Below are 26864 nucleotides of genomic sequence, written 5' to 3' on the forward strand. Positions count from 1 at the left end.
AAAGCACCTGTCTTCCCTTGACTAACCAAAGATCTTTTCCTGCCTCCTGTTAAACCTCAAAAAAGACAATGCCGTCCTCTTCTCACAAAGCTGAAGGCCTGACCATTTCACCATAGTGAGTGATTTGAGAACTTCCTAAGCGTCACTGCAAACAATTTCCTTGGAAGGCTGAGGGAGGAGTCTCTACCCAACTGACTTCGTATGTCTCCATGAAGTTCTTGAACCTAGGTAGGTTCATTGGGGTGAGGTTCGGAGCCAACGGCTAAGAAAGAATTCTTAAGACGTCTTTGGTGCAAAAAGGTGGTTTATTAGAGAACCGGGACTGCTGCCCCCAGGGGTGTGAGGAATGGCTGGTTATATACATAGGAGTTGGGTATATGAGGACAAAGGGGTATTCAGAAGAGCTATTGGGGTAAAGAAGACTGTCAGGATATTGAAGGCCTGGTTACTATCAAGCCAAGGCCGCTTTCCCTCTAATGAGGCACTAACATAAAGACAATTGGGAGTCTCCTGGTGGAATGTTACATTCCTGCTATCAAGCGTCCTTGTTAGTGAGATTTGGGTTTAGAAGAAATTTAACTTTATTTACTTTTCCTTCTACCTCCGCCTCCTTCAGTTTTGTTTATGGAGGGGACGGTGACATTAGGGCTTGAGGAACTGAGTTATGTGCCTCTGGAAATTGGGCTATTGATAAGGTAACTTCTTTGTTGTAAATCTCAAGGACATTTGTAAACCAAGGGAGACTCCTGCCTTGCAGGATTGTGATCTCTGCAAGTTAACTATTTGTTTTTCTTTTAGGGCAGCCAGAGGTGCCTGAGGAATGTCACACATACTACCAAGGGGAGTGGGTGGAGAGGGAGTGCAAGGTGCCAGCTTTTGCTTTGTTTTCAGCCAGACTTCTGCTCCCTCATCATCCTCTGTGCCTGGCTATCCCACAGCCTGGCAGTGTGAAGTATTTGTGGCAAGGATTAACTAATGGCCTCACCTACCCTTACCTTGTACACCCAGAAATTGCCCTTGCACTTTGCCAGCTGTAGAGCACAGAACAAATAAGAGCTGTTACCGTTTGTCTGGCTCCTTGGGAGAAGCTGAACAGGAGAGATTGGGGCCGCGGGGGTGGAGTCAGGCTAAAGATCCCGATTTGGAAGACCAGATGGTCTTGAGGCACTTGTGGAGAATTGTCAGATGCTGTGTGCCTGTGTGTGTGTGTTGCACCCTATGGAAGGAGAAGGGGAGAGTTTGGAAGCGAAGTCAGAAAATGGAAAGGGGCAGAGTGATGAGTCTTAGAAGATGCTGAAATGATTTGAATTGCAAAACTTTGTTTTCCAGTGAGTTTATTTTTATTTTCATCTCGAGTAAAAGAGACACTGTTATTTTAAAAGCAAACAAACAGTTTTTATTGCACAGTTGTGTTTTTTTTTTAAATGAAAGTCCCAAAAGCAAAATTGTATAATTAAAAGTGGTTGGATAGAGAGGGCTTAGTGCTGCTATGACAATCTGTACCACAGTCCTCTGTGCCATCTGCCAGCTTTAAGGGAGCTATTTTTGGAGATACCATTTGCTATTACCCCTGGCTCTGATACTGCAGTTCAATGGCTACCACACAGATATGGAAAACCAGAATCTCCCATACTACCCATTACTGATGACCTACAACATCAACTTTGTTTGTATCATGCAGTGCTCAACATTCTGTGTGCACTTTCCTCAGGGATTGCCACGACTGTCTGTCGTGTCATGTTTGCTCTGCCAAAAGATGATTCAGTTCTTTCAGAGCAGCTAGCAACATTGTCATGGTGCACATGCTATATCCTTAGCTGCATAAATGATGGTCCAAGTGCACATGATTGCAAAAAAGATTCACATGACCACTGTTAATGCAATTGACACATTTCTTCAAGAATTTGTTCCCGGGGCGCCTGGGTGTCTCAGTGGGTTAAAGCCTCTGCTTTTGGCTCAGGTCATGATCTCAGGGTCCTGGGATCAAGCCCCGCATCGGGCTTTGCTCCGCGGGGAGTCTGCTTCCTCCTCTCTCTCTCTCTGCCTGCCTGTGATCTCTGTTAAATTAAAAAAAAAAAAAAAATCTTAAAGAAAGAAATAAAGAATTTGATCCCACACTGATTATTACGTGGGGAGCCATTGACAAGATTCCCCAAGTTCTGTGAAGCACATGGTAGATCTAAAGTCAAGGATCTTGTTTTCTTATGCTGAAGCAATCTGCCACCCAGAAACACTCTTTGTTGCACCAGCAACATTCCCAAAGAGCTTGCCTTTGTACCCATCATAAACAATTTCTGCAGTGAAGAACTACTATGCTGGCAAACCCATACTGAAGGTCTGCTTGACAGCAAGCTTCCTGAAGCATGTAGGAGAAAGTGCCAGAAGTCCAGAGGAATAGTCTTCATTCTGGGACAGCTCCATATCCTTGAGTTGTTTGGAATTGCAGAGGAGATCCTAGAACAGAGGTATAAGAAGTCCAGCAAAAGGAAAAGAGCTGAGCCTGACTTATCTTGTGGAAGACCATTAATCATAAAAAACAAAATGTTGGGGCTCCTGAGTGGCTCAGTGGGTTGAGCCTCTGCCTTCGGCTCAGGTCATGATCTCAGGGTCCTGGGATCGAGCCCCACATCAGGCTCTTTGCTCAGCGGAGAGCCTGCTTCCCCCTCTCTCTCTCCGCCTGCCTCTCTGTCTACTTGTGATCTCTGTCAAATAAATCTTTTAAAAAATCTTTAAAACACAAACAAACCCCCCCCAAAAAAAACAAAAATGTTGGGGCAACTGGGTGGCTCAATCAGTTAAGCAGCTGCTTTTGGCTGAGATCATGATCCCAGGGTCCTGAGATAGAGCCCCACATCAGGCTTTCTGCTCAGCAGCGAGTCGGCTTCTCCCTCTCTGTGATCTCTCTGGCTTTGAAAGAAAAAGAAAAAAAAATGTTGGATAGATATGTGTACTTAATTTTCTGCTTTCAGCATAGAAATAAAATGTAAACTGATCATGAGTGTCTGCTTTGTGAAGAGTCCGGCACTGTGCTTAGTGTTTTATCTATTCTCTCTTACAGAATTCCCCCAACAATCCTAATCCATCCATGTTGTTGTCCCTGTATTACACATGAAGAAAAAAAGCTCAGAGGGGTGAAATGACTCCTCTCTGGTAGATTTGTGATTTGAAACTCAGATGCCCTGCCTTTAAAGGAAAAGATTTATCTGACTTCTCTGTGATGTGTGAGCAAGATACTACAACAGCACCACTTAGGAAGTGGCAGTTAGTCCTCTGGATACCTGGGGCTTGATATTTAGGGTTGATATTATTTTAGTTACCATTTCTATCAATACGTAGGAGAGTTCAGAGGCCTTAATCTGTTTTCAGATTGGTACAGTGAAAAAATACGGGAGTCTGCAATCAACTGGTAAAGGTCCATCATTTAATTGACTGTGTGACCTTGAACTTCAGTTTTCTCATCTGTAAAATGAAAAGCATCTTCCTGATTTCCTTTCCACAGAGTTTGTGAGGGTCCAGTGCTTTATTGCTTGTCTCCGACCTGAGTAAAAGACTGTTAGTAAAGATTTCTTCCCAGCTACTGCTAGAACCTATCTGTTGAACATTTTTTTTTAAATGACAGGCATGTATTGCACAAAGCAGATTGAAAAAATTCCCTTAAACAAAAATAAAATGTCCATAATTCCACTACCTTAACAAACCAGACATTGGCATCTTTCATATATCCTTGTCCTCAAGCAGACATAATTTTCATATAGTTGCAATTAAAGAAAATTTTGTATTTTCTTTTCCCCTTCACTTTATTATGTATGTTGCCATAGTGTTCATAATAACTATTTAAATGACAGCATGATATTCCAGTAGCTGGCTATACCATTGTTTAGCCATCCCCAACTGTTGAGATATAGTTTTGGGTTTTTAAATAGATAATGTTACAAAGAGCACCTTTGTGCTTGAAGTGTCTCCCCCCACCCCTTTTTCACCGACTTTCTCAATGAAATTAGGTAAAAAAAAGTTTGAATTGATTAACCGTTCTTGCAGGCAATTTACAAATTTAAAAAATTTTATATCTATGATTCTACCATTTGAACTTGCCAGTTTACAGAGTGACCAGCTTTTTAGGGGCCTATCAATTTCCCGAGCCTCTCCATCACTGGTATTATTGTTAAAAAATAATAATACCGTTTTGTTTGATTAGTGGAAGGTGGGGAATCATGTTGTGTTGTTGAAAGCCGTTTTCAAAATGAGTTATATTTAATGTGGCTTAATTGGCTACGCCCAACTACTGACACAGACTACAACCTGTTTGGAGCAGCTAACGCAACGAGCATTTCGTGGTCAAGCGCCCCCTAACGACCAAAAACGCCCGCGTTGGGGTATGTAGTGGGTAAGGGTGCCTCGGCGCGTGCGCACTCCATTTCCCCCGTTGGGGCGTGGAAGCAGAGCAAAAACTAAGGGGAGGACTTGATATCGCGCAGGCGCATCACAATGCCCGTGGATTCGTGGGTGCTAGGAATGGGTGTGGGCTTCGCGGCGCAGGCGCACTGGCCGTCTGGAGGGTCGGGGCGCCTGCGCAGTGGTTTGTCGTCCGGCGGCAACCATGGCGGGTCAAGAGGATCCGGTGCAGCGGGAGATTCACCAGGACTGGGCGAACCGAGAATACATTGAGGTCATCACCAGCAGCATCAAGAAAATCGCGGACTTTCTCAACTCATTCGGTCAGCGGGCGAGCAGGGGGCGTGTGGGTGGGTGGGAGGCCACTCAGTTTGGCGAAGGTGCTGAAAAGCTTTGAAGGGGCTTTCTCCGGGAGCCTTTAGCCCCTACTGGTTTTCGCGTCCCCCGGAGCCCGCCTTTCCCCTCTTTCCCTGACCCTCAGGCTCCACTGGGCAGTCCCTGTGCGGTTCTCCTGTGCCATTGTGAGTTCATCGGCTTCGTTGCCATCGCCCCAGATCCATTAACAGGTCCTTCCTTTTTCCAGACTCTTCGGGCACCTCCATCCGCGTCTTTTCTGCTCTGCGGTAGCCTCCCTGCTTCCTTTGTGACCCGCCTCCATTCCAGTTTCCACTTTGCACTCAGAGTGCGCCTTTCATGCAGCCACAGCTGTGTCACTGCCCTTGTGTAAGTTTCTTGACGGTTCTCTTCATTCTCAGAATCTTTTAGCGGCGTATCTTTTAGTCGCCCTTTTCTGTCTCCCGTTTTTGCTGCCATGAGAGTGGTAGGAGAGGAGGTCAGAAGTAAGGTCCAGATTATGTAAGGCTACGGAGACCCCTGTGTTGCTGGTATCTAGCCAACAGTAGGTGTTATTTCTGCTTCTAGCAAAGTCTTTCCTAGGCATGGCCTGCTTGTGATAGTCTTCAGTTCTTTCTGCTTTGTTCCGTATCCTTCTGGAAAGCAAGCATGTAACAAAGATTCCCATCCCATCTTCTCCAAGTGTTTTTTTAACAACTTGGCACGGGTAGACATACTTAAGTAATCACAAGGTGTAAGGATGACATCTAGTGATCTTTTTTCAACTAGTATGGTTCTTTTCCACTAATTCAGCAACAAGCAATTAAGATTAAGTAGGGGAAACTGATGTATTAAAAAAAGATTTAAAATGAATTAGTTATTTTCCAGCCAAAGGACTGATGCATCCCAAGGAAAAAGGTAACAGAAGGTGAATTTTCTTAGCGTCAGCAAGAGAGACCAGATCTCAGTACAGGGCTTTCAGGCACTCTGGAGAACACAGAATAAGATTCATTTCCTGCTTTCAAAGAATTTCTGTCTTGAAGATTAAATAATGACAGTTTCAGAATATCAGTTTGTATTAATCTATTTTCTTATAAAGTGTATAAGACTGTAATCTTACTGCGATGGATTTTCTCACCAGGGAATGAGGGTGAGGGTAGTATTAATGAGAGAATAGTATAAATATTTATGTCGTTGATACGTAGTCACACACATAATTTCTTTTAGAGGTTGTAATAGGGAATGGTAGTCAACAAACATAGATCTCATAGTATCCTGAAATAGTATAAGGACTATGAGTGAAAGAGTATGGTTTAGTGAAAAAGAAGGATGGATTTAGAGACAGGAGTCTGAAGTTGAGACTAGATTAATTGATTTCAGTGAACTGAAAACATTAAATACTGAAGCTATTTACCCTGCTATTCAGATAGTCTGGGTTTCATCAGAGGGTTTTTCTTTTTCTAACTTCTGTGCAAACTCTTTTGATGTTAGTTCTCAGAATGTTTTTCCTACTTTCCTGGACAGCTGAACTGTTACTGAAGGTTTTTCACAGCATTCTTTGCTTGTAACATTCCTTCAGAGGAAGGGTCAGAGAAGAGAAACCAAAATATTGCATACTAAGGGAAGGATGTCATGATAAGAAGATCACAGCTTTGAGATTTGGCTTAGTCAGGAGAGGTAGTGGAAAGTAGTTGGAAAAATCACCAACATAGAGAGTTTTAACATTAAAAAGCAGAATTAAAAGACTTCATTTTCTGGTAGGATCTGAAATACATAGACTATCCAAGTACAGTATTAAGAACATCAGTTAAATCAGTAAGCCATCTAAAATAACAAGCCAGGGGGCACCTGGGTCATTCGATTAAGCTTGTGACTCTTGGTTTCGGCTCCACCGCCAGTAGTGAACTCAGTGTTCTGAGATGGAGCCCTGATTTGGGCTCCCCCTCAGTGTGGAATCCACTTGAGATTCTTGTATCCTCTGCCAGTCCCATTCCTGCCTTCTCTCTCTCAAATAAACGAATAAATCTTTCAAAAATAAAATAACAAGTTAAGCTGGGGCTGTTTTTCAAAATTTAAAAGTGATCTAGTGGGGGCCCTGGGTAGCTCAGTCATTAAGTGTCTGCCTTCAGCTCAGGTTATGATCCCAGGGTCCTGGGATCGAGCCCCACATCAGGCTCCTTGCTTGTCCAGAAGCCTGCTTCTCCCTCTTCACTCCCCCTGCTTGTATGTTCTCTCTCTTGCTGTGTCTCTCTCTTTCAAATAAATAAATAAAATCTAAAAAAAAAAAAAAGTGATCTAGCATCTCTGCCCCCCACATTTGGATCTAGGTAATGTAATAACTTCATTTCTGAGCACTGAATTGTATTAATAAACTTTTTTTTTTTTTTTTAAAGATTTGAGAGAGAGAGAGCGCGAGCGCGTGTGTGGGAGCAAGCAAGATTGAGAAGGGATGGAGCATAGAGAGAGGGAGAGAGAGCCTTAAGCAGACTCTGCTGAGCCCAGAGCCTGACATGGGGCTCTGTCCGAGGACCCTGAGATCAAGACCTGACCCTAAATCAGGATGTGCACAACCCAGGTGCCCCAGTATTAATAAACTTTTAATTTGCATACATTTATCTTTGACATAAATCTTGGCATATTATAGTCACCAGATTTATGGCATTTGAGTCTTGGAACTGACCAAAAATTGAAGAGTTTGAGCTTAGGATTTGCAGAGGACAAGTGTCTCTTTTCTTGCTTTGTAAGCAAGGAAATACCAGCACTGAAATTTTATCAAATGTGTAAGTCACATTATATGAACAAATAGAGAATAAAGATTTTTCTTTTGGGAGATTTCCAATATGCCCTAGACTGAGAAAATAGGCACACAGAATTCCAATCTTAAGAAGCCAGAAGAAAGGGCATTCCTTAGCTTAGGCCATTGTTCTCCCTTAATGTGATGCTAATAGCCTGATGTTTGGAGTAATTACTAGATGGTTTCTGCAGAAGTTAATTTAGCCCTTTTAAAGAAAAGGACAGTAATCACAATTAAGAATGGAATTATGGGGCGCCTGGGTGGCTCATTGGGTTAAAGCCTCTGCCTTTGGCTCAGGTCATGATCCCAGGGTCTGGGGATCGAGTCCCGCATCGGGGGCTCTGCTCAGCGGGGAGCCTGCTTCCTCCTCTCTCTCTCTCTCTTTGCCTGCCTCTCTGCCTACTTGTGATCTCTGTCTGTCAAATAAATAAATTAAATCTTAAAAAAAAAAAAAAAAAGGGCGCCTGGGTGGCTCAGTGGGTTAAGCCGCTGCCTTCAGCTCAGGTCATGATCTCAGGGTCCTGGGATCGAGTCCCGCATCGGGCTCTCTGCTAAGCAGGGAGCCTGCTTCCTCCTCTCTCTCTCTCTCTCTCTCTCTCTCTCTCTCTCTCTCTGCCCGCCTCTCTGCCTACGTGTAATCTCTGTCTGTCAAATAAAATAAATAAAATCTTTAAAAAAAAAAAAAAAAAAGAATGGAATTATGAGGCAAACTTAAAAGCTTAGCAGTTCTTGAAGATTGACAGTATCGCTGCTGTGAGTTTAGACAAAGACCAACAGGCTGAGAAACTAGATCAATCATAAAACATTTGAGACTTTGTCTTGGCATTGGATGACTCAGGATGAGCATGTGGGGGATACATTTTCCCACTCTAAGCCCTTAATGTGACTTCTCAATTCTGATGTGTATGACTTATACTGAGTTTATGATAATATGATTTGGTGGTACAGAGATTTAATAAGAATTTACTTTGAGAAGGTAACCAGGGCTCAATCACTTGCTCTCCCCCCCCGCCCTTTTTTTTTTTTTTTAAGACTTTATTTATTTATTTATTTAAGAGAGGGAGAGAGAAACACGAGCAGGGGGACAGGCAGAGGGAGAAGCAGGCTCCCTGCTGAATAAGGAGCCTGAAGTGGGGCTTGATCCTGGAACCCCAAAATCATGACTTGACTGAAGGCAGATGCTTAACAACTAAGCCACCCAGGTGCCCCTAGGAGCTCTTTGAAAATGGCAGCAATCCTAGAGTCCTTACCCTGACCACAGAGTCTGGGTAGGCCATGTGCTTTGGAGAGGGAACTGGCTTTCCAAGATAGTTAGTGACTTTCTGAAGAGCTTTTACCCTCTGATTCGTTCCAGCTGGTGAGAGTGATGATATTCCTGGGCCACCTGAACCTGAGGTCCCACAAATCATAAGGCAGTGATAACATCCTAACACTGGCCTGTTCTGTACCTTGAACTGGTGAAGTTTCTAAAAATAGATTGTCACAGATGGTAGCTTTTATTTTTATACCATTTTTTTTTTTTTTTTTTAAAGATTTTATTTATTTACTTGACAGAAATCACAAGTAGATGGAGAGGCAGGCAGAGAGAGAGAGAGAGAGAGAGAGAGGGAAGCAGGCTCCCTGCTGAGCAGAGAGCCCGATGCGGGACTCGATCCCAGGACCCTGAGATCATGACCCGAGCCGAAGGCAGCAGCTTAACCCACTGAGCCACCCAGGCGCCCTATTTTTATACCATTTTATCTGATTCTAAAGCTAATATGTGCAGAGAAGTGTAACAAAAATAATAAATGTGGTGGTTATTTTTAAATGTCAGTGTTGATACTTAGCCAACAAGTATAGCATGTCTGTTTTGATCCCAGCTATGTGTCACATCCTCTGAGAAAGGAATAAATAAGAATAAATGGACATGGTAGCCACTCCTGAGAAGTTTAGAGTTCTGTAAAGAAGTAAGCCTTAATGGCAACGATTCAAAAGAATGAGTGTTGATTTTTATAGGCTAAGGTTATGGGCATTAAGAGTTCAGAGGAGCTGATAACTGGCATTTGTCAGCAGTGGTGATGGGTCCACATCATCAAGCACCCTGACAAAGATGGTTAGTGTCTTAGAGTCTGGTGATGGGGGAGCCTGGGTGGCTCAGTTGGTTAAGCATCTACTCTGGTCATGACCCCAGGAATCTGGGATGGAGCCCTGCATTAGGCTCCTTGTTCAGTGGGAAGCCTGCTTCTCCCTCTCCCTGGCCCCTGCTCATGCTTGCATGTACTCTCTCTTTCTCTCAAATAAATAAATAAATAAATAAAATATTTAAAAAGAAGTCTGGTGATAATATACTCTTTTTTTTTTTTTTTTTTTTTTAAGATTTTATTTATTTATTTGACAGACAAAGGTCTCAAGTAGGCAGAGAGGCAGGCAGGGAGAGAGAGGAGGAAGCAGGCTCTCCACGGAGCAGAGAGCCCGATGTTGGGCTTGAGCCCAGGACTCCAGGATCATGACCCGAGCCGAAAGCAGAGGCTTTAACCCACTGAGCCACCCAGGTGCCCCTGGTGATAATATACTCTTAAATGCACTCTGATTTCAGATTTATTCAGCTGCTGAATGCTTATCCAGTGTTTTGCTTGAATCAGTGTTTTTCTTGGGATCTGAAATATGGTCAAAGTTTCTGGAATTCAACATTTTATATTCTCAAAAGGGCTTATCCATTTAGGCCAGTGGTGTACTGTTGTTCTTGGATTCTGATTCATTACCAGATTGACAGAGATAGAACAGAACAGCCATCCAGGAAGGAACCCTTTCTCTCACTACCCCACCCCTGCAGATAATTTTGGCATGTCTTTTTATGGGAAATGACAGGTTGTTAGTGATAACATTCATGCTCTTACTAAATAGTGTACGTGATGTGCCTTTGAGCTTCTAAAAACCAGATGGAAAGAGACATGGTCTTGTTGGGCAGTCCTGGTGGTGGAAGTGTATCTAGGAAAAGGAGGGGGCTGAGTACCTTCTACTCAAGCTAGATCTAGGAATTAAAAGCAGCAGCACTAGCAGATAAATAACCTGATTTAAAAGAAAAATGAGGGGTGCCTGGGTGGCTCAGTGGGTTAAGCCTCTGCCTTCGGCTCAGGTCATGGTCTGAGGGTCCTGGGAATCAAGCCCCACATCAGGCTTTCTGATCAGCAGGGAGCCTGCTTCCCTCTCTCTCTCTGCCTCTCTGCCTACTTATGATCTCTCTCTCTCTCTGTAAAATAAATAAATAAATCTTTAAAAAAAAATACAGGTCAGATCGGGTCAGTTCTTTGCCTTAGATTTAAGAAAATAAATAAATAAAAGAAAAATAGAGGCACCTGGGTAGCTCAGTGCATTAAGCCTCTGCCTTCAGCTCAGGTCATGATCTCAGGGTCCTGGGATGGAGCCCTGCATTGGGCTGTCTGCTCAGGGGGGAGCCTGCTTCTCTGCCTACTTGAGATCTCTCTCTTTCTGTCAAATAAATAAATAAAATCTTTTTTTTTTAAAGGCGGGTGGGGGCCATCTTGGTGGCTCAGTCGTTAAATGTCTGCCTTCAACTCAGGTCATGATCCCAGGGTCCTGGGATTGAGCCTTGCATCTGGCTCCCTGCTTGGCGGGAAACCTGCTTCTCCCTCTCCCACTCCCCCTGCTTGTGTTCCCTCTCTCCCTATGTCTCTCTCTGTCAAATAAATAAACAAAATCTTAAAAAAAAAAAAAAAAAAAAGAAGAAGGAGAAACAAAGAATGTCAAGAAGAAGAAGAAGAAGAAAAAACAAAGAATGTCCAGAATAGGTAGATCCATAGAGAAGGTTAATGGTTGCCAGGGGTTGGGACAAGGCTGAACAGGAAATGACTGCTAATTGGTACAAGGTTTCATTTGGGGTTTTGGGGATGTTCTAAAATTAGATTATGGTGATGGTTGCACAACTATATTCTAAAAACCATAGAATTGTATACTTCAATTAAGTGAACTTCATGGCATATAAAGTATTATATCAATAAAGCGATTTTTAAAAAATACTGAAGAGTAGCAGTGAAGATGGGTAGGAAAGAATCTAGAATGACAAAAGGAAAAAAAGGAACCAGAAAGCGGAAGAGTTGAACTAGAAGCAGATTTTAAGAGACATGGGGAATAAATTATAACCCTAGAGGTTCGTAAAGATGGTAGATAGTGGGGTTGTGTGGTGGGACGTTGTCATGGAAGAGTACTGTCCTGAGCAGTAAGGGAACTGGGCTTCAGGCTCAGCTGTGCTGTTGTTTTGTCCAGTCAGTTCAACAATATGAGCCTTGGTTTCCCCACTTGAAGAAATATTGGAGTCACACCAGAGCCAGTCTTTTGTTTTATTAACATACCAAGTTCATAATTTTTTTCTCAAAAAGCTCTCTTTGCCAGGCGAGATACTTGTTGTAAAAATTAATTAGAGGCAGTATTTGATTAATTGATTTTAGCCCAGTGAAGTGGGCTTTGATTAATTCATTCTAGTGAGATAACATGTAAAAAAATGATAAATTATAAGTACATAAATATCATTTGTCTATTCCCATGTTAAATATTCAAACTCATAATCTGGTTTTTTTTTTTGTTGTTGTTTTTTTTTTAAGATTTTATTTATTTATTTGACAGGCAGAGATTACAAGTAGGCTGAGAGGCAGGCAGAGAGAGAGAAGGAGGAAGCAGGCTCCCTGCCGAGCAGAGAGCCCGATGCGGGGCTCGATCCCAGGACCCTGGGATCATGACCCGAGCCGAAGGCAGAGGCTTTAACCCACTGAGCCACCCAGGCGCCCCATAATCTGTTTTTTTTGATGAGTTGTTAAAAAGATACTTTATTTTTTTTTTTTAGTATTTTATTTATTTATTTGACACAGAGAGAGAGATCACAAGTAAGCAGAGAGGCAGGCAGAGAGAGAAAGAGGAAGGGAAGCAGGCTCCCTGCTGAGCAGAGAGCCCGATGCGGGGCTCGATCCCAGGACCCCGAGATCATGACCTGAGCAGAAGGCAGAGGCTTTAACCCACTGAGCCACCCAGGCGCCCCAAAAGATACTTTACTTTTTGTTTGTTTTTTAGTGACTTGTTAAAAAGATACAAACTTGTAATTTTGTTTTTTTTTTTAAGATTTTATTTATTTATTTGACAGAGATCACAAGTAGGCAGAGAGGCAGGCAGAGAAAGAGAGGATGAAGCAGGCTCCCTGCTGAGCAGAGAGCCGGACTCGATCCCAGGACCCTGGGATCACGACCCGAGCCGAAAGCAGAGGCCTTAACACACTGAGCCACCCACACGCCCCACAAACTTGTAATTTTAAATGGCCATTTTAATAGTCTTTAGTAAGTGCACCATGCTTCATGAAACCATTCCTAAGTAATAGTGGTGAACGTTCTTGTTTGTTAAATCTGTATCCAAAAACCGAAGACCAAGCAGATAAGTAATTTATAAACCAGAAATTCAACCTTAAACATACAGCAGAAGGAGAATTATATGCCTCTAGCAGAGACCTTTCAGAGGTCCAATTTGAATGGAGCCTTGAAGGAGAATGGTTAGACAGGCAAGATAAGCAAGATGCAGATGTAGAGAAGTGAAAGTTGAAGCAAGAACCTGGTGTAGGAGGATTTGTCAAAATGGATGTGGACATCCTTTTGCATAACAGCATAGAGATGAAAAGGAATTTGTGAGCTAAGTGTTAAATCATTGTGAGTGGGAGAGTGTCTCGGAGAGAGGATATTTTAGACATAGAAAGTGAAGGTTATTGAGGATGATCAAACAATGATGTTGGAGGAAGTAATAAGAAATCATGAGCGTGCCCAGAAACCTTTTTCTCCTGTTGAGAATGGTTAGGGAAAGCGTAGGCAAGTGGTTCTCTTAGAGAAGTTTCCAAAGGAAAAGGTATTTTGGGGAAATCTAGGTTTCATTTTGGGTGAGATGATGAAAGAAGATTGGAAAAGGGAAGAAAAGAAATTTTGCTGTTTTCCACAGATGGAATGTGGGCTGCAAAGAGTATTTGATGTTCTCCCAAGTTTTCTCTCCTGCTGACATGCCTGCACAGATACTGATGACACATTAAGTGCCTTCCTGCAGCAAAAACAATGATGAGGTTTCCATGAGCTTAGAAACACGGATGCCGGGCGCCTGGGTGGCTCAGTGGGTTAAGCCGCTGCCTTCGGCTCAGGTCATGATCTCAGAGTCCTGGGATCGAGTCCCACATCGGGCTCTCTGCTCAGCAGGGTGCCTGCTTCCTCCTCTCTCTCTGCCTGCCTCTCTGCCTACTTGTGATCTCTCTCTGTCAAATAAATAAATAAAATCTTTAAAAAAAAAAAAAAAAAAAAAAAGAAAGAAAGAAACACGGATGCCTTCCCTCCTCTCCATAGTGTCTGCTGCTTTCATGGCCTCTATTTTTCTTCCTTCTTGAGATTATTTTCTTCCTCTTGTCACTTCCTCTCTCTTTAATCTCTTGGTTTGTCTGTTACTAAATATCCGCCCGTAGAGTTTCAGTGTGTTAGTTTTCTATTGCTGCCATAACAAATTACCATAAATGTGCCGCTTTTGTCACATAGGTTCTTATATTATAGTAGTGTAGTTTGGAAGTCCAGCATCACTTCACTGGGCTAAAGTCAAGGTGTTGGCAGGGCTGCCTCCCTTTCTGGAGACTCTAGGAGAGGATGTTTCCTTGCTCATTGGATTGTTGGTAGAATTCAGTTTCTTGTGGCTGCAGGACTGAAATCTGTTTCCTTGTTGGCTGTCAGCTAAGGTCCGTTTCCAGCTTCTCAATGTCTCTGGTGTCCTTTGGCTCATGGCCTCCTTCCTCCATCTTCAAAGCCAGCAATTGCAGGTTGAGTCCGCCTCACACACTTTGAATCTCTTCTTCTTACACCTTTCCTTGGTCTTTCTCTTCCTGTATTTATGGATTTGTTATTAGAGCGTGCGATCTGGATAATTCAGGATCTCATGGTCCTTAACCTTAATCACATCTGCAAAGTCCCTTTTGTCATGTAGGGTAAATACCTACAGGATCAGGGATTAGGGTATGGACATCTTTGGTCATCATTACTCTATGCCTGCCACCCTGGTAGGAAGTTGAGCAGATTCATTCTAAGCAGCTGTGCTCCTAATACTCACTTCTTTTCCATTTCCTTGCTTTGCTCACCTGCTTCTGTTTGTGCTCTCCCTGATGTATCATCCCTCTTCTTTAGCTAGGGGCTGTGTGTGTGTGTGTCTGTGTGTGTCTGTGTCTGTATTTGGAATGACATTAATTCTGAACATCAGTCTCCTTTTACCAGATATGTCTTGTCGTTCAAGACTTGCAACACTAAACGAGAAATTGACAGCCCTTGAACGGAGAATAGAGTACATTGAAGCGCGGGTGAGTATGTTAGAGAAGGTATTTGCTCATGAGGCTAGGCAAGGGCTGTGCAGAGAAAATGCAAATTTCCCCTTGTTGCTGGAACAAACCTGGAAGTAGTAACAGGCTTAGAAGTTAATGAACTTCCCTGGATTTGAACCAGGTTTCTGGGGCTCCAAAGCTGTTGTCTTTTCTACTACTCCCTACTATCTATGATCTTTTTTTTTTTTTTTTAAGATTTTATTTATTTATTTGACAGAGATCACAAGTAGGCAGAGAGAGAGGAGGAAGCAGGCTCCCTGCTGAGCAGAGAGCCGGATGCAGGGCTCCATCCCCGGACTCTGGGCCTTAACCCACTGAGCCACCCACACGCACCTATCTAGGATCTTTAAAAAGATTTTTTTTAATACTTGTGAATTTATCTAATTGTCAGTTTCCTTTGACAGGTGACAAAAGGTGAGACCCTCACCTAGAGCTATGCCATGCTGCTGCTGGGAAGTTGCTTCATGGAACGCAGGCCGACGTGGGAAAGGCCCCAGCAGCCTCAGCTCCTTCCTCTCTCCTTAAAGAGCAACAGGGCTTATTCTTGTTTTTGGTTTTTATTTTATTTTTTTTCAAAAGTGTGGCCTTTGGGTTCTGCCATGTACGTCGGTGTGTGATGTGGCATGTGGGAAGACATCCAGGGAAGCTCTTGGAACCAACATTAGACATTTTATCTTTGAAGTAACATTTTGTAGAACTATCTGTCAATGTATGAGGCGCTCAGAGCCAGACGCCTGGGACTCTGTTAAGGTCCTCCCCACCTCTCTTTCTCTCAGACTTTTCTTACAGCTCTCATTGCCTCTGCATTGATTCTGGAAACAGTCTTTGTCTCCTTTTCACCTTTGGTGGGGTTTGGGAGGCAGTCCTGGTCGAGACCCTTATGCCCTGGCAAGGTGGCCGCCAGAGAATGTTGTTGCTAACCCACCAGTTTCTTGTCCTTCCAGGCCCCCACTTGGCTTGAAGGGACATGTTCAGAATTTTCTTTCTGTCACTTGGGGTATCTTTGCCTCTCATATTTCCCTAATAAACTCCTCAACTTTATTTGACTGCTGTGATTTTGATGAGGAGAAGAGCTAGAAATTGGACATGTGTGATTATTATTCTAATGTAAAACTTTGAGATATATCTCTTTGATCAAAGCCTAGGTGGCTTACCAGCTGGAGGGATCCCCCACCCCCATGTTTGGACTTCGAGCTAATTCATCCTGGGAATCATTTGGTCATTCAGCAGACATTTATCTAGTACTTACTATATAGGCGCATTATGCTCCAGTAGAAGATAAGCATTGAGTCAGGCATGATGTTTATAGCCTGTTGAAATCCAGCATCCACACAGTTTAACTGCAACCCAGGGCAGACTGAGTTTTATCAGTAAAACTGATAAAACAGTAAAAGCTGTCTTTTGAAAAGCAAAGAGTTTAAATGGAAGTCTAAAACTGCATTCTAGCATCAAAAGCTTGCTATAAACTTATGCTACCCTACTGTTAAAGGCTTATTTCTTATATAGAATCTCTGTTTTAGTCATACAGAAATCGTCACACTCCATGCAAACAAATTTCCCCCTATTCAAATCGTATTTGCTATTTCAAGGCTAGCCCAAGTCAGGCCTCTTCCAGAAAGATCCCCTGGACTTGACTATTTCATTCAGTACTACCCTTTTCCTTTTCTCAGTCCCTCCCATCTCGCCATGCTGACCCTACACTTCTGCTCTGGACTGGATCTTGTTACGAGCCATTCTCTGATGTAGTACCTGGTACCACATGGTATAGTACAGTATATAGTATATACACATGAGCACCTTTTCTGCACTGCCCAGCCAGAAGGCAGGTGGTCAGTAAACACCAATTCAATTGACCTTAGAGTCCTAGCTCCTTCCCACTGTCAGATCTTTTTAAAACCTTTGCTTAGACCTTTGGAAGACCATTTTAAGTAGAACCTTCATTTAAAAATGGGTTTTATGGTGGAGACAAACCTGACGTCCTTTCCTTTGGGAAGTATTGTATTTGAACATTATCGAGCTTGTCAGTGGTAGAGTGCTTCTAACAAGTCTCTTGAGTTCATTATTCATGTACTCAAACACTTGAGTTCATCATTCATAACAGCTCAGTCCTTTCCAGGATAAAGTTAAGTACTTCTAAAGTTCAAGTTTTAGATCTTCTGACCCTTTGCAGTTAATTTAGCACATTTATTGAGTTCCTGCTACATGCAAGGACTATACCATGAGATTGTCATGGGGGCAAAAGTGATGGTAACTAATATAAGCAGGAAAAAGCCTGCCTTTAATGAAGTCACGTGGAAGTGTTCAGTAAATTACTTGTGGTTGCATAGATGTCAGTTAATTTACTGATACCAAAATAACATTTCAAAAAAAAGGTCTCCTAACCAATTCTGCGTTGCTAATAGTAACCTGATGGTTGTAAAGAAAACTACTGGTTAACATTGAATGTAAGCCACAAGTGAACTCAGCTGCCTGCTGGTAGTAATCCCTTCATTACACCTGGCACTTTAAAGTGTCAGAGTGCTTTTCTGTGTTATCACACCCTTTACAGAATGAGGCCCTGGTTTGCACAAGGATATGAAGCTGGTGTTGTCTACTTCATTGAGTGTTACCATGTGGTAGATGTCGTAGTTGCTTTATTTTATTTCATTTAATCCTCAGACTCTAGGGAGCAGGCATTCTTATCTCCCTGTAATAGGTGAGGAACTAGTGTAGGCTAAAACTTGTCCAAAGTCCTAGGAAGTAAATGAAGATAAGGAATTTGAACTTAGATCTACATGACTTAGATGGTTCTAACCATTCTTCTATTCTGAATGTAGTAGAGCAAGATCTAAAATTTATTTCATTCCTAGTCCAGTGCCTTTTCACTGTCCTCACCTGAGACACTTGAAGCAATTACACAGCTCTGTTAGTCTTACACGTTTCCACCCTTCCTTTTGTGAAGAAGGCTTCATAGATGGTTCTTGCTGTGTCTGGCAAACGCTGTTTGCATTCATGTGTATGTTGTCTAGTTTCACTTCTGGCAAACGCTGTTTGCATTCATGTGTATGTTGTCTAGTTTCACTTCTAACAGCTTCCTTTGTCTGAAGGTTTAATTTTATGCTGTATTTTCTGGAAGCCTTGCCTAAGGAATTTAATCCACTCTAGTACTTCCCTAGCTATCTTTGAGTTGAGCCAAAGAAAGCAGCTACATCCCCTCTCTGAAAGGCCTTACCTGGTCAGGCTCCAGAAACTGGAATTTTACTCTTAAATCATACACATCTTTGCTCACAGGTCATTGCGGTCCATAGTGTTAGGCTAAACAACCATTTATTTTGTCCCAGGTGTCAGTTCTTCAACTTACAGAGTAATAGTTCTGAAATACAGTTTGTCCTTATTGAGGATGATAAAGTTATATTTTACATTTTATTTTTTAATACAGTTTTTTTTTTAGAGTCCAGAGTGCTCACCATTACACCATGGAACCTCCGGGAATACAATTATTTTTTAAAAGATTTCATTTATTTGTTTGAGAGAACATGAGCAGGGAGAGCAGCAGAGGGAGAAACAGACTCCCTGCCAAGCAGGGAGCCCAATGTGGAACTTGATCTCAGGGTTCTGGGATCATGATCTGAACCAAAGGGAGACACTTAACCAACTGAGCCACCCAGGTGCTCTTACTCATTTATTTATTTTTTTATTTATTTAATTTTTTTTTGAAGATTTTATTTATTTATTTGACAGACAGAGATCACAAGTAGGCAGAGAGGCAGGCAGAGAGAGAGGAGGAAGCAGGCTCCCTGCTGAGCAGAAACCCCGATGCGGGGCTCGATCCCAGAACCCCGGGATCATGACCTGAGCCGAAGGCAGAGGCGTTAACCCCCTGAGCCACCCAGGTGCCCCCTTACTCATTTATTTTTAAGCGATCTCTACATCGAACGTGGGGCTTGAACTCATGACCCTAAGATCAAGAGGGGCTTGCTCTTCCAACTGAGATAGTCAGATGCCCTTGATGGAAGTCAATTTTTTTTTTTTTATGTTAGACTTTAGCCTTTATTTTTTAAATTTTTTTTTATTTTAAAGATTTTTATTTATTTATTTGCCAGACAGATCACAAGTAGGCAGAGAGGCAGGCAGAGAGAGAGGAGGAAGCAGGCTCCCCGATGAGCAGAGAGCCTGATGCAGGACTCTATCCCCGGGCCCTGGGATCATGACCTGAGCTGAAGGCAGAGGCTTTAACCCACTGAGCCACCCAGGTGCCCCTGGAAGTGAATTCTTAAAAGCCAAGGATACCTGTTGAAAAGAGAAAAACCATCAGACCTACTGTATGAAAAGCACTAACGTGAAAATATGGGAAATCAGAGGTTTATTTCTGGGAGATTAAAACTATAAAGTATAAACATTCATTCATTCCATAAATACTTGTTAAGGGATTACTGTGTGCCAGATATTGTGCTGAGCATTGAGAATATTGTAGAGAAGTCATGATCTCGCCTTGACAGCACTTGAGTAAGAGTCATACGATAATCACGCACACAAAAAAATTACACATGGTGCTGTGGAAGGCTGGAGATGATGTGAACAAAGAAGATGGTTTGCAGTTCTAACTAGGCCTTTCAGTCTTGTGGAGTAAATTCTAAAGGCAGAAGCAGTGCAGAAATAGCAGGGTTCAGAGGGTTTCTCTTTAGTCAAAGATGAACTTCAGGAAGAAAGAAAAATAATCTATCAAATCTATTAAGTGCCAGGCACTGCACTAAGCATTCCACATGCATTAAAGCTATGTCATTATCTTCATTTTGAAATTAAACTGAAGCGTAGTGAAAAGGGTGGTCAGAGGGGAGTGCTGGATTAGAGAGGTTCATCATTTCCTGTCTTGGCATGGAAATGGCATGAGTTCATCTGAGTCAGACGTCTGTAAAGGAACACCAGAACCTGGGTGATTTTGCCATGGGCTCTCCTTGAAAGTACATTATACAAAGAGGTGGTGATCCTGATGGCCTCCAGCAGGATAGGGACCAGCAGAGATACAGACCCCCTGCTGTACTGAACATCAAAAACATGGAAACATTTGAGGAAAACCCCAAGGAAAGACAGGACTTCCTGTTAAATTATAATGACTCGGAGACACCATAATTTACAGGACACATGCAGACATACATATGTGCTTCCAGTTTAGTGTTAGAAAAATGCCTACATCTGTAAAGTGAGAGCAGCTGTTTAAATGCAGGCCTTAAGATGGGTATTACATCATTGCAGATAGTATTCACCAAGATCATTTAAGAGGAAGGAAACATTCAGGATATACCAAGTAAAAGGAAAACTACAGGCTGTATTGTTCTTATGTTACACTTTCCACTATGCAAAAACAAACATGGAGAGAAGAAAATGCACCCAAATATTTTAATACAACTGGTGATTTCTTTCCCCTTATACTTTCATGTCTTTTTTAAAATTTCCTTTAGGTGGATCTATTTTGCCTTGTTTATATTTTGGCCAATTAAAAATACAAAGAAGTATAATAAAGCAAACAATTTTTTTAAAAAATTTTTATTTATTTATTTGACAGAGAGATCACAAGTAGACAGAGAGGCAGGCAGAGAGAGAGAGGGAAGCAGGCTCCCTGCTGAACAGAGAGCCCGATGCGGGACTCGAGCCCAGGACCCCGAGATCATGACCTGAGCCGAAGGCAGCAGCCTAACCCACTGAGCCACCCAGGCGCCCCGCAAACATAATTTTTTAAAAGATTTTATTTATCTGACAGAAATCACAAGTAGGCAGAGAGAGAGAGGGAAGCAGGCTCCCTACTGAGCAGAGAGCCCGATGCGGGGCTCGATCCCAGGACCCTGGAATCGTGACCTGAGCTGGAGGCATAGGCCTTAACCCAGGCACCCCAAACATTAATAATTTTAGCATATGAATATAGTAATATGCTGTCATATTTACTTTTTTTTAAGTTTTTTTTTTTTTTAAGATTTTATTTATTTGATAGAGATCACAAGTAGGCAGAGAGGCAGGCAGAGAGAAGGGAAGCAGGCTCCCTTCTGAGCAGAAAGCCCGATGCGGGTCTCTATCCCAGGACCCTGGGATCATGACCTGAGCCAAAGGCAGAGGCTTTAACCCACTGAGCCACCCAGGCACCCCTACTTTTTTTTTCTTTTTTTAAAAGAAAATACATGATGAGTCTAAAATCCCCTTTAACTTCCACACAGGTCCCATTTCTCTCCTTCATCCCCAGGAGCAAGGACTATCACGGGTTGGAGGTGTATCTCTAGCCATTCTATTTTTTCCTCTAAATGTATTTTAAATTTACATAAGGAATTCACATTTTGATGTATGGATCTGAGTTTTGACAAAAGAGCCATGTAACTATCACCACTATTAAGTTACAGAATATCCCATCAACCCCAAAATACACTGTGACCAGACCCTTCCTTCAGGCCTAAGCCTCAGCAACCACCGATCTGCCTTCTGTCCCTGTTTCACCCGTTCCAGAATGTCATATAACGGAATCAAACAGTGCATAGCCTTTTTGAGTCTGGCTTTTCACTTAGCATAATCAGTTTGCGATCCATCCATGCTGTTGTATGTATCAAGAGCTTATTCTTTGTCATCGCGAAATGGTAATCCACTATCCACTCACCAACTGAAGGACATTGCAGTTATTTCCAGTTTTTAGCAATCACTAAAGCTGCTATAAACATTTGCATGTAGGTTGTGTTGTGTATGTGTGTGTGAACATAAGTTTTCATTTCTCCTAAGTGAGAATCATCTAGGAGTGAGATTGTGGGGTCATATGGTAAGTGTATGTTCAACTTCTTGAGACATTGCTGAACTGCTTTATCATGGTGGCTATTAACATTTTCTATTCTCACCAGCAATGCAAGAGTGCTCCAGCTGCTCCATATCCCTGCCTGCACTTAGTAGGTTTTCTGTTCTTTTAAAAAGTTGTTTTAGCTATTCTAATAGATTAGACAGTGGTAACTCACTAAGGTTTTGATTTGTATTTCCCCAGTGACAACAATGTTGAGTACCTTTTCATGGGCTTGTTTGCCATCCTCTTTGAGGCCTTTGTTGATTTATTAGGTGTTGAATTTTGATAGTTCTTTTTTTTTTTTTTTAAAGATTTTATTTATTTATTTGTCAGAGAGAGAGCGAGCGAGAGCGAGCACAGGCAGACAGAGTGGAAGGCAGAGTCAGAGGGAGAAGCAGGCTCCCTGCGGAGGGCAAGGAGCCCGATGTGGGACTCGATCCCAGGACGCTGGGATCATGACCTGAGCCGAAGGCAGCTGCTTAACCAACTGAGCCACCCAGGCGCCCCTTGATAGTTCTTTTATCCAGGCCAATTTTTAGTGTTTCTCATATACTTGTATGTACCTGTAATCTATATATGGTATCATATTACTTGTACAATGGTTAAAAATTCTTTAAAATAACTAAAAAATGAAACAACTTGATTCCCCAAACAATAAAATTTTGGCCTATGAGGGGCACTTTGGTGGCTCAGTTGGTTACGTGTCTGCCTTCAGCTCAGGCCATGATTACAGGGTTCCTGGATCAGGCTCCATGTTGGACTCCCTGCTTCTCCCTCTCCCTCTGCCTCTCTGCCTGGCTCATGGCCGCTCTCTCTTCCTGTCAAATAAATAAAATCTTTAAATAAAATAAAATAAAATTTGGGGCTATGATATCTTTCCTATTTAGTAAGTTGATACTGCATTGTTCCTTTATGTTCTTTTTTTCCCTGAAGTTGTCATGCGAATGTCATTTTGGTGTCCTTTGGGTTGCATGGGAAGATACAGTGATTAATGACTATGTTATATGCTTTAGAGTAGAAGTTATGTGTCTGTTTCTCACCACTATATCTCCACTGCCTCCTGCACAGTAGACATATAATGTATTTAATGCTAATGATTGGTCTTCTGAGGCAAAATGTTTGTCAATGTCAAAATGAATTATTTATTGAATTTGATATCTTACCTTAAGGCATATTAATGTTTCCCCTTATAATGTATTTATTGTCCATCTGTACTCTTTTTTTTTTTTTTAAGATTTTATTTTTAAGGGCGCCTGGGTGGCTCAGTGGGTTAAGCCGCTGCCTTCGGCTCAGGTCATGATCTCAGGGTCCTGGGATCGAGTCCCACATCGGGCTCTCTGCTCAGCAGGGAGCCTGTTTCCCTCTCTCTCTCTCTCTGCCTGCCTCTCCATCTACTTGTGATTTCTCTCTGTCAAATAAATAAATAAAATCTTTAAAAAAAAAAAAAAAGATTTTATTTTTAAGTAATCTCTATATCCAACATGGGACTCAAACTCATAACCCTGAGATCTAAGAGTCACATGCTCCACCAACTGAGCCAACCAGGCATGCATGTGTCCATGTGTACCCTTAAAGTCATAATGGGATGATCATATTAAATGAATTCAAATTGGGGGATAAAATAATCTCAATTCAAAATTATATGAATATATACATTCTTGGTACTATTCTTAAAATATTTCTACAAACCTGAAAACTTGTTTCACAATGAAATTATTTTTCAAATATGTTATGGGTGGGGATGCAGATTACAGCACAAAACCAGACTCATACTTGATAGTCTCAACAAACCCAAAGGCACCAAAAGAACCAAAGGAAACCCTGACCCAGAGTTTTTCAATGCAAACATTGATGCCAATGTGTAACACTTAGCTAAATGTGACAGTTGCCCTTTTGCTCTGTCAGGTTTGTCAGTGAGATCCGAGGAGAGGCTGATAAAAGACCAGCACTGCACACAAAACAGAAAACTGATGTGGGAGTCCTTGAATAGCTCTGCATTGATTAGGACTAAGGAGACTCAGGTTTTAATTTGGGCTTGGCCACCAGCTAAGAGGGTGGGAATGTCACACAACCTGTCCAGGCTTGTTTATTAATTTCTAAAACAGCAACAGTAAACTAGATTACTGCCTAAAATTCTTTCTTATTTTAAAGTTGTCTTATTTCTAGTTAACCCTAATCTTTGGACAACTTCATGTACAGGTTAGCTTTTCTTCAGAAAATAAACCTGAAAGTCCTAAATTAATCTGATTTTCTTATTGTATGATCTAGTTGACATCCACACCTGCCTTTAGAAAGCAGCTGTATTTTTGTACAGTTACTGATGGTACCAGCTGTCTGCAAACTGCCAACTTAAGTCCCAACTCACATTCTCCAAAGCCAAGTTTCAACAAATGTTTTCTTTTTTTGCTGTATGAAGTATAATCGCCATCCCCCCACCCCCTCCGGCCCCGGAGAACAGCTTTTCTTTAGTTCTTAAGGACTTAGCTCCTTACATGGGCTTTGGTAGAAGTTGGGGGGCAGTACTCATGGGTCTAAATCGGGGTGGCATCCTGACAGGCTGGATTCTTTGGTGCTTCATGAGAGTGATTCCTGACTACCTTGCTGTGAATGGCACAACTCCTGCAATAATGTAGTTTCACATAGAGCTTGGGAAGCACATAGGCGTTGAAGACACTCGCTTTAGAAATGTCCCTGACCGTGGCGGACTTCTCAGGCACTCCTGGCTGCCCTAAAAGAAAAACAAATAGTTAACTTGTAGAGATCACAATCAGTTTACAAATGTGCTATGATTTAGAAGGAAGTTTGCTTATCAATAGCCTAACTTCCAGACACTGATAACTCAGTTTCCTGAAGCCCTAACATCTCCCTCCCCTCCATAACATTGAGGGAGGCTGAGGCAGAAGGAAATGTATATAAAATTGAATATCTTTTGAACATGCAGCCCATTGACAAGGATGTAGGATAGGAAGAATGGAACATTCCTCCAGGAAGCTCCCAACTGTCTTCATGTTAGTGCCTCATTAGAGGGATAAACAGCCTTGGCTTGACAATAACCAGGACTCCAGGATCCTGAGAGTCTTCGTTAGCATATGGTAGTCCTTCTGAACACACCCTTTGTCCTCACCTCCCCAACTCCTGAGTATATAATCAGCCACTTGTCAAGACCCCAGGGCAATAGCTCTTCCTGCCCAGGGGTCCTGTCCCCATGTTTAATAAACCACCGTTTTCCACCAAAGACGTCTCAAGAATTCTTTCTTGGTCATCGGAAAGGAAGAGAGGCACCAGTGGATAGCTTCCCTATGTCTAACCTCAGAAGAAGAAAACGAACTCCATCTAATTTTTTATTATGACAAGATGACTGAGAACAACTTGAATTTAGCAAATCTGAGCATATTTAACCCCTCTGAAACTCAGTCTTCTTACAGTTTGAGTCCAAATAAGTAACCTATCAACACCTCAGTTTTGTTTTGTTTTGTTTTTAAAGATTTTATTTATTTGACAGATCACAAGTAGGCAAAGAAGCAGGCAGGAAGAGAGAGGAGGAAGCAGGCTTTCTGAGGAGCAGAGAGCCCGATGCGGGGCTCGATCCCAGGACGCTGGGATCATGACCTGAGCCGAAGGCAGAGGCTTTAACTCACTGAGCCACCCAGGTGCCCCAACACTTTGGTTTTGTTATAAGGATTAAACATTATGGTTTTAAAAAAAGAAAATAGAATGATTTAGTAAATGTAGATTAAAATGTAATTCTGCTTGTGCACACGCTCAGTCGCACTCTCTCTGTCAAATCTTTAAAATAAATAAATAAACTTAAAAATATTTAAAAAAGAGAATTAACTTAGGTAAATTATATCTCAATAAGCCTGGGGGCAAGGAAGAACTGAGTTAGTTGTTTTCACTACAAAGGTAATAAAACTACATCTAGAAGATGGAGGTGGGGAAGTAATTACATGTATTTTGCATAAAGGTTATCACACTACACATGCAATTTTATAGGTTTTTCCCCCCTATATTTTTATTCATTTCTGTATTCTAAATAAGCTTTCCCTCACTTTTAGGGGATTGGCATTTTCCAAGATGTTTTGTGAAGCAGTTTGCATCAGTCTTTCCGGTCAGGCAATCAAAGAAACCCAAATGAGGTTGCTCAGATGGGTCACTGTACATCTAAAATCATAAATCTAAACCTCTTCTGTTTTTGCAGATTTGATTGAGAACAGCTGCCCCAGGAGTATACCCAAACACGATACAAAAAAGTTTACTTGTCCATTCTCCCTCTGGCATTTCTTTTAAATGTTGGGGCCATAGTGCTGGGCTCTAAGCTCAAATGTAAGTCCCTCTTTGGCTTGGGGCTCCTGGTGGATTTTCAGGAAGTGGTAGGCCTATAGGAGTCATGGGCTTGGAGGCAGTGGGTATAAAGTCAATGAGAAGCAAACTGGATTGGGAAATCTGTCTATGAGCCCTTATTTGACATCCAACGTGGATATTTGTCTGATGGGACATGGGAAAGGAAAACTCTTAGATCCATTCTTCATAGTTCATACCAAATATAACTCTTCCGGGAAGCCTAGCCCAACAAACCACTTTACACCTTTCTCTTTTACAACCAATATCATACTGTAACAATATGTCTTGTATGCTTTCCCAGTAGTCTGTGAGAGTTTTCAGGACAGAGACAGTGTGTTTAATTTATCTTGATAATATTAACCGCTGCTATATGTTGAGTGCTTACTATGTGCTAGTCACTTCCCACTTTCCACTTAACACTTGTCCACAGTTTTGTCACCTAATTCCTAAAAATGAGCAACGTCTCAGAGAATTTAAAGAATTTTGCCCAGTAATACATATCTGAAGCTACAAGCAGAATGAGAACCCAGGTGGGTGTGAATTTCAGAGGGCATCCCCACTGCAGTGTCATGTGTTAGTCCCCTTTCAATTTCCTTTAATCCTCTATGTCCAGAAAAACTTGGTGTGAGAACTAATACTTGGCATTTAATATCTAACACTTGGCTAAACCGGTAGAACCAAAGAAGTGCAGTCTCAGGGCTTTTAATAGACTATAGATTAAATTTAATAACTTGTTTTGTTTCCTTTTAAAGTTCCACTGTACTCTTCTGTGAAAAATGAAAGTGCATTTCCACTGATGGTAGTAATATAAAATTTCTTAAACATGGGGCGCCTGGGTGGCTCAG

General features: G+C 42.0%; 1 protein-coding gene across 1 annotated transcript; it reads left to right on the forward strand.

Annotated features, from left to right (window-relative positions):
* Positions 1 to 4544: 4544 nt before the first annotated feature.
* BRK1 (BRICK1 subunit of SCAR/WAVE actin nucleating complex) lies at positions 4545 to 15932 on the forward strand. The gene is made up of 3 exons (XM_059161712.1): positions 4545 to 4715; positions 14788 to 14870; positions 15296 to 15932. The coding sequence occupies exons 1-3, from the start codon at positions 4598 to 4600 to the stop codon at positions 15320 to 15322; spliced, it is 228 nt and encodes a 75-aa protein (XP_059017695.1). The 5' UTR covers positions 4545 to 4597; the 3' UTR covers positions 15323 to 15932.
* Positions 15933 to 26864: the final 10932 nt, after the last annotated feature.

This window comes from Mustela lutreola, chromosome 2 (assembly GCF_030435805.1).
Source record: "Mustela lutreola isolate mMusLut2 chromosome 2, mMusLut2.pri, whole genome shotgun sequence".
NCBI classification, from domain to species: domain Eukaryota; kingdom Metazoa; phylum Chordata; class Mammalia; order Carnivora; family Mustelidae; genus Mustela; species Mustela lutreola.

Excerpts from the sequence above, each read along its gene's own strand:
- BRK1 (XM_059161712.1), top strand. The coding sequence starts at position 4,598 with ATGGCGGGTCAAGAGGATCCGGTGCAGCGGGAGATTCACCAGGACTGG. Across the intron at positions 4,716-14,787 it reads GGACTTTCTCAACTCATTCG|ATATGTCTTGTCGTTCAAGA; the intron begins GTCAGCGGGCGA and ends TCCTTTTACCAG. Across the intron at positions 14,871-15,295 it reads TAGAGTACATTGAAGCGCGG|GTGACAAAAGGTGAGACCCT; the intron begins GTGAGTATGTTA and ends TTCCTTTGACAG.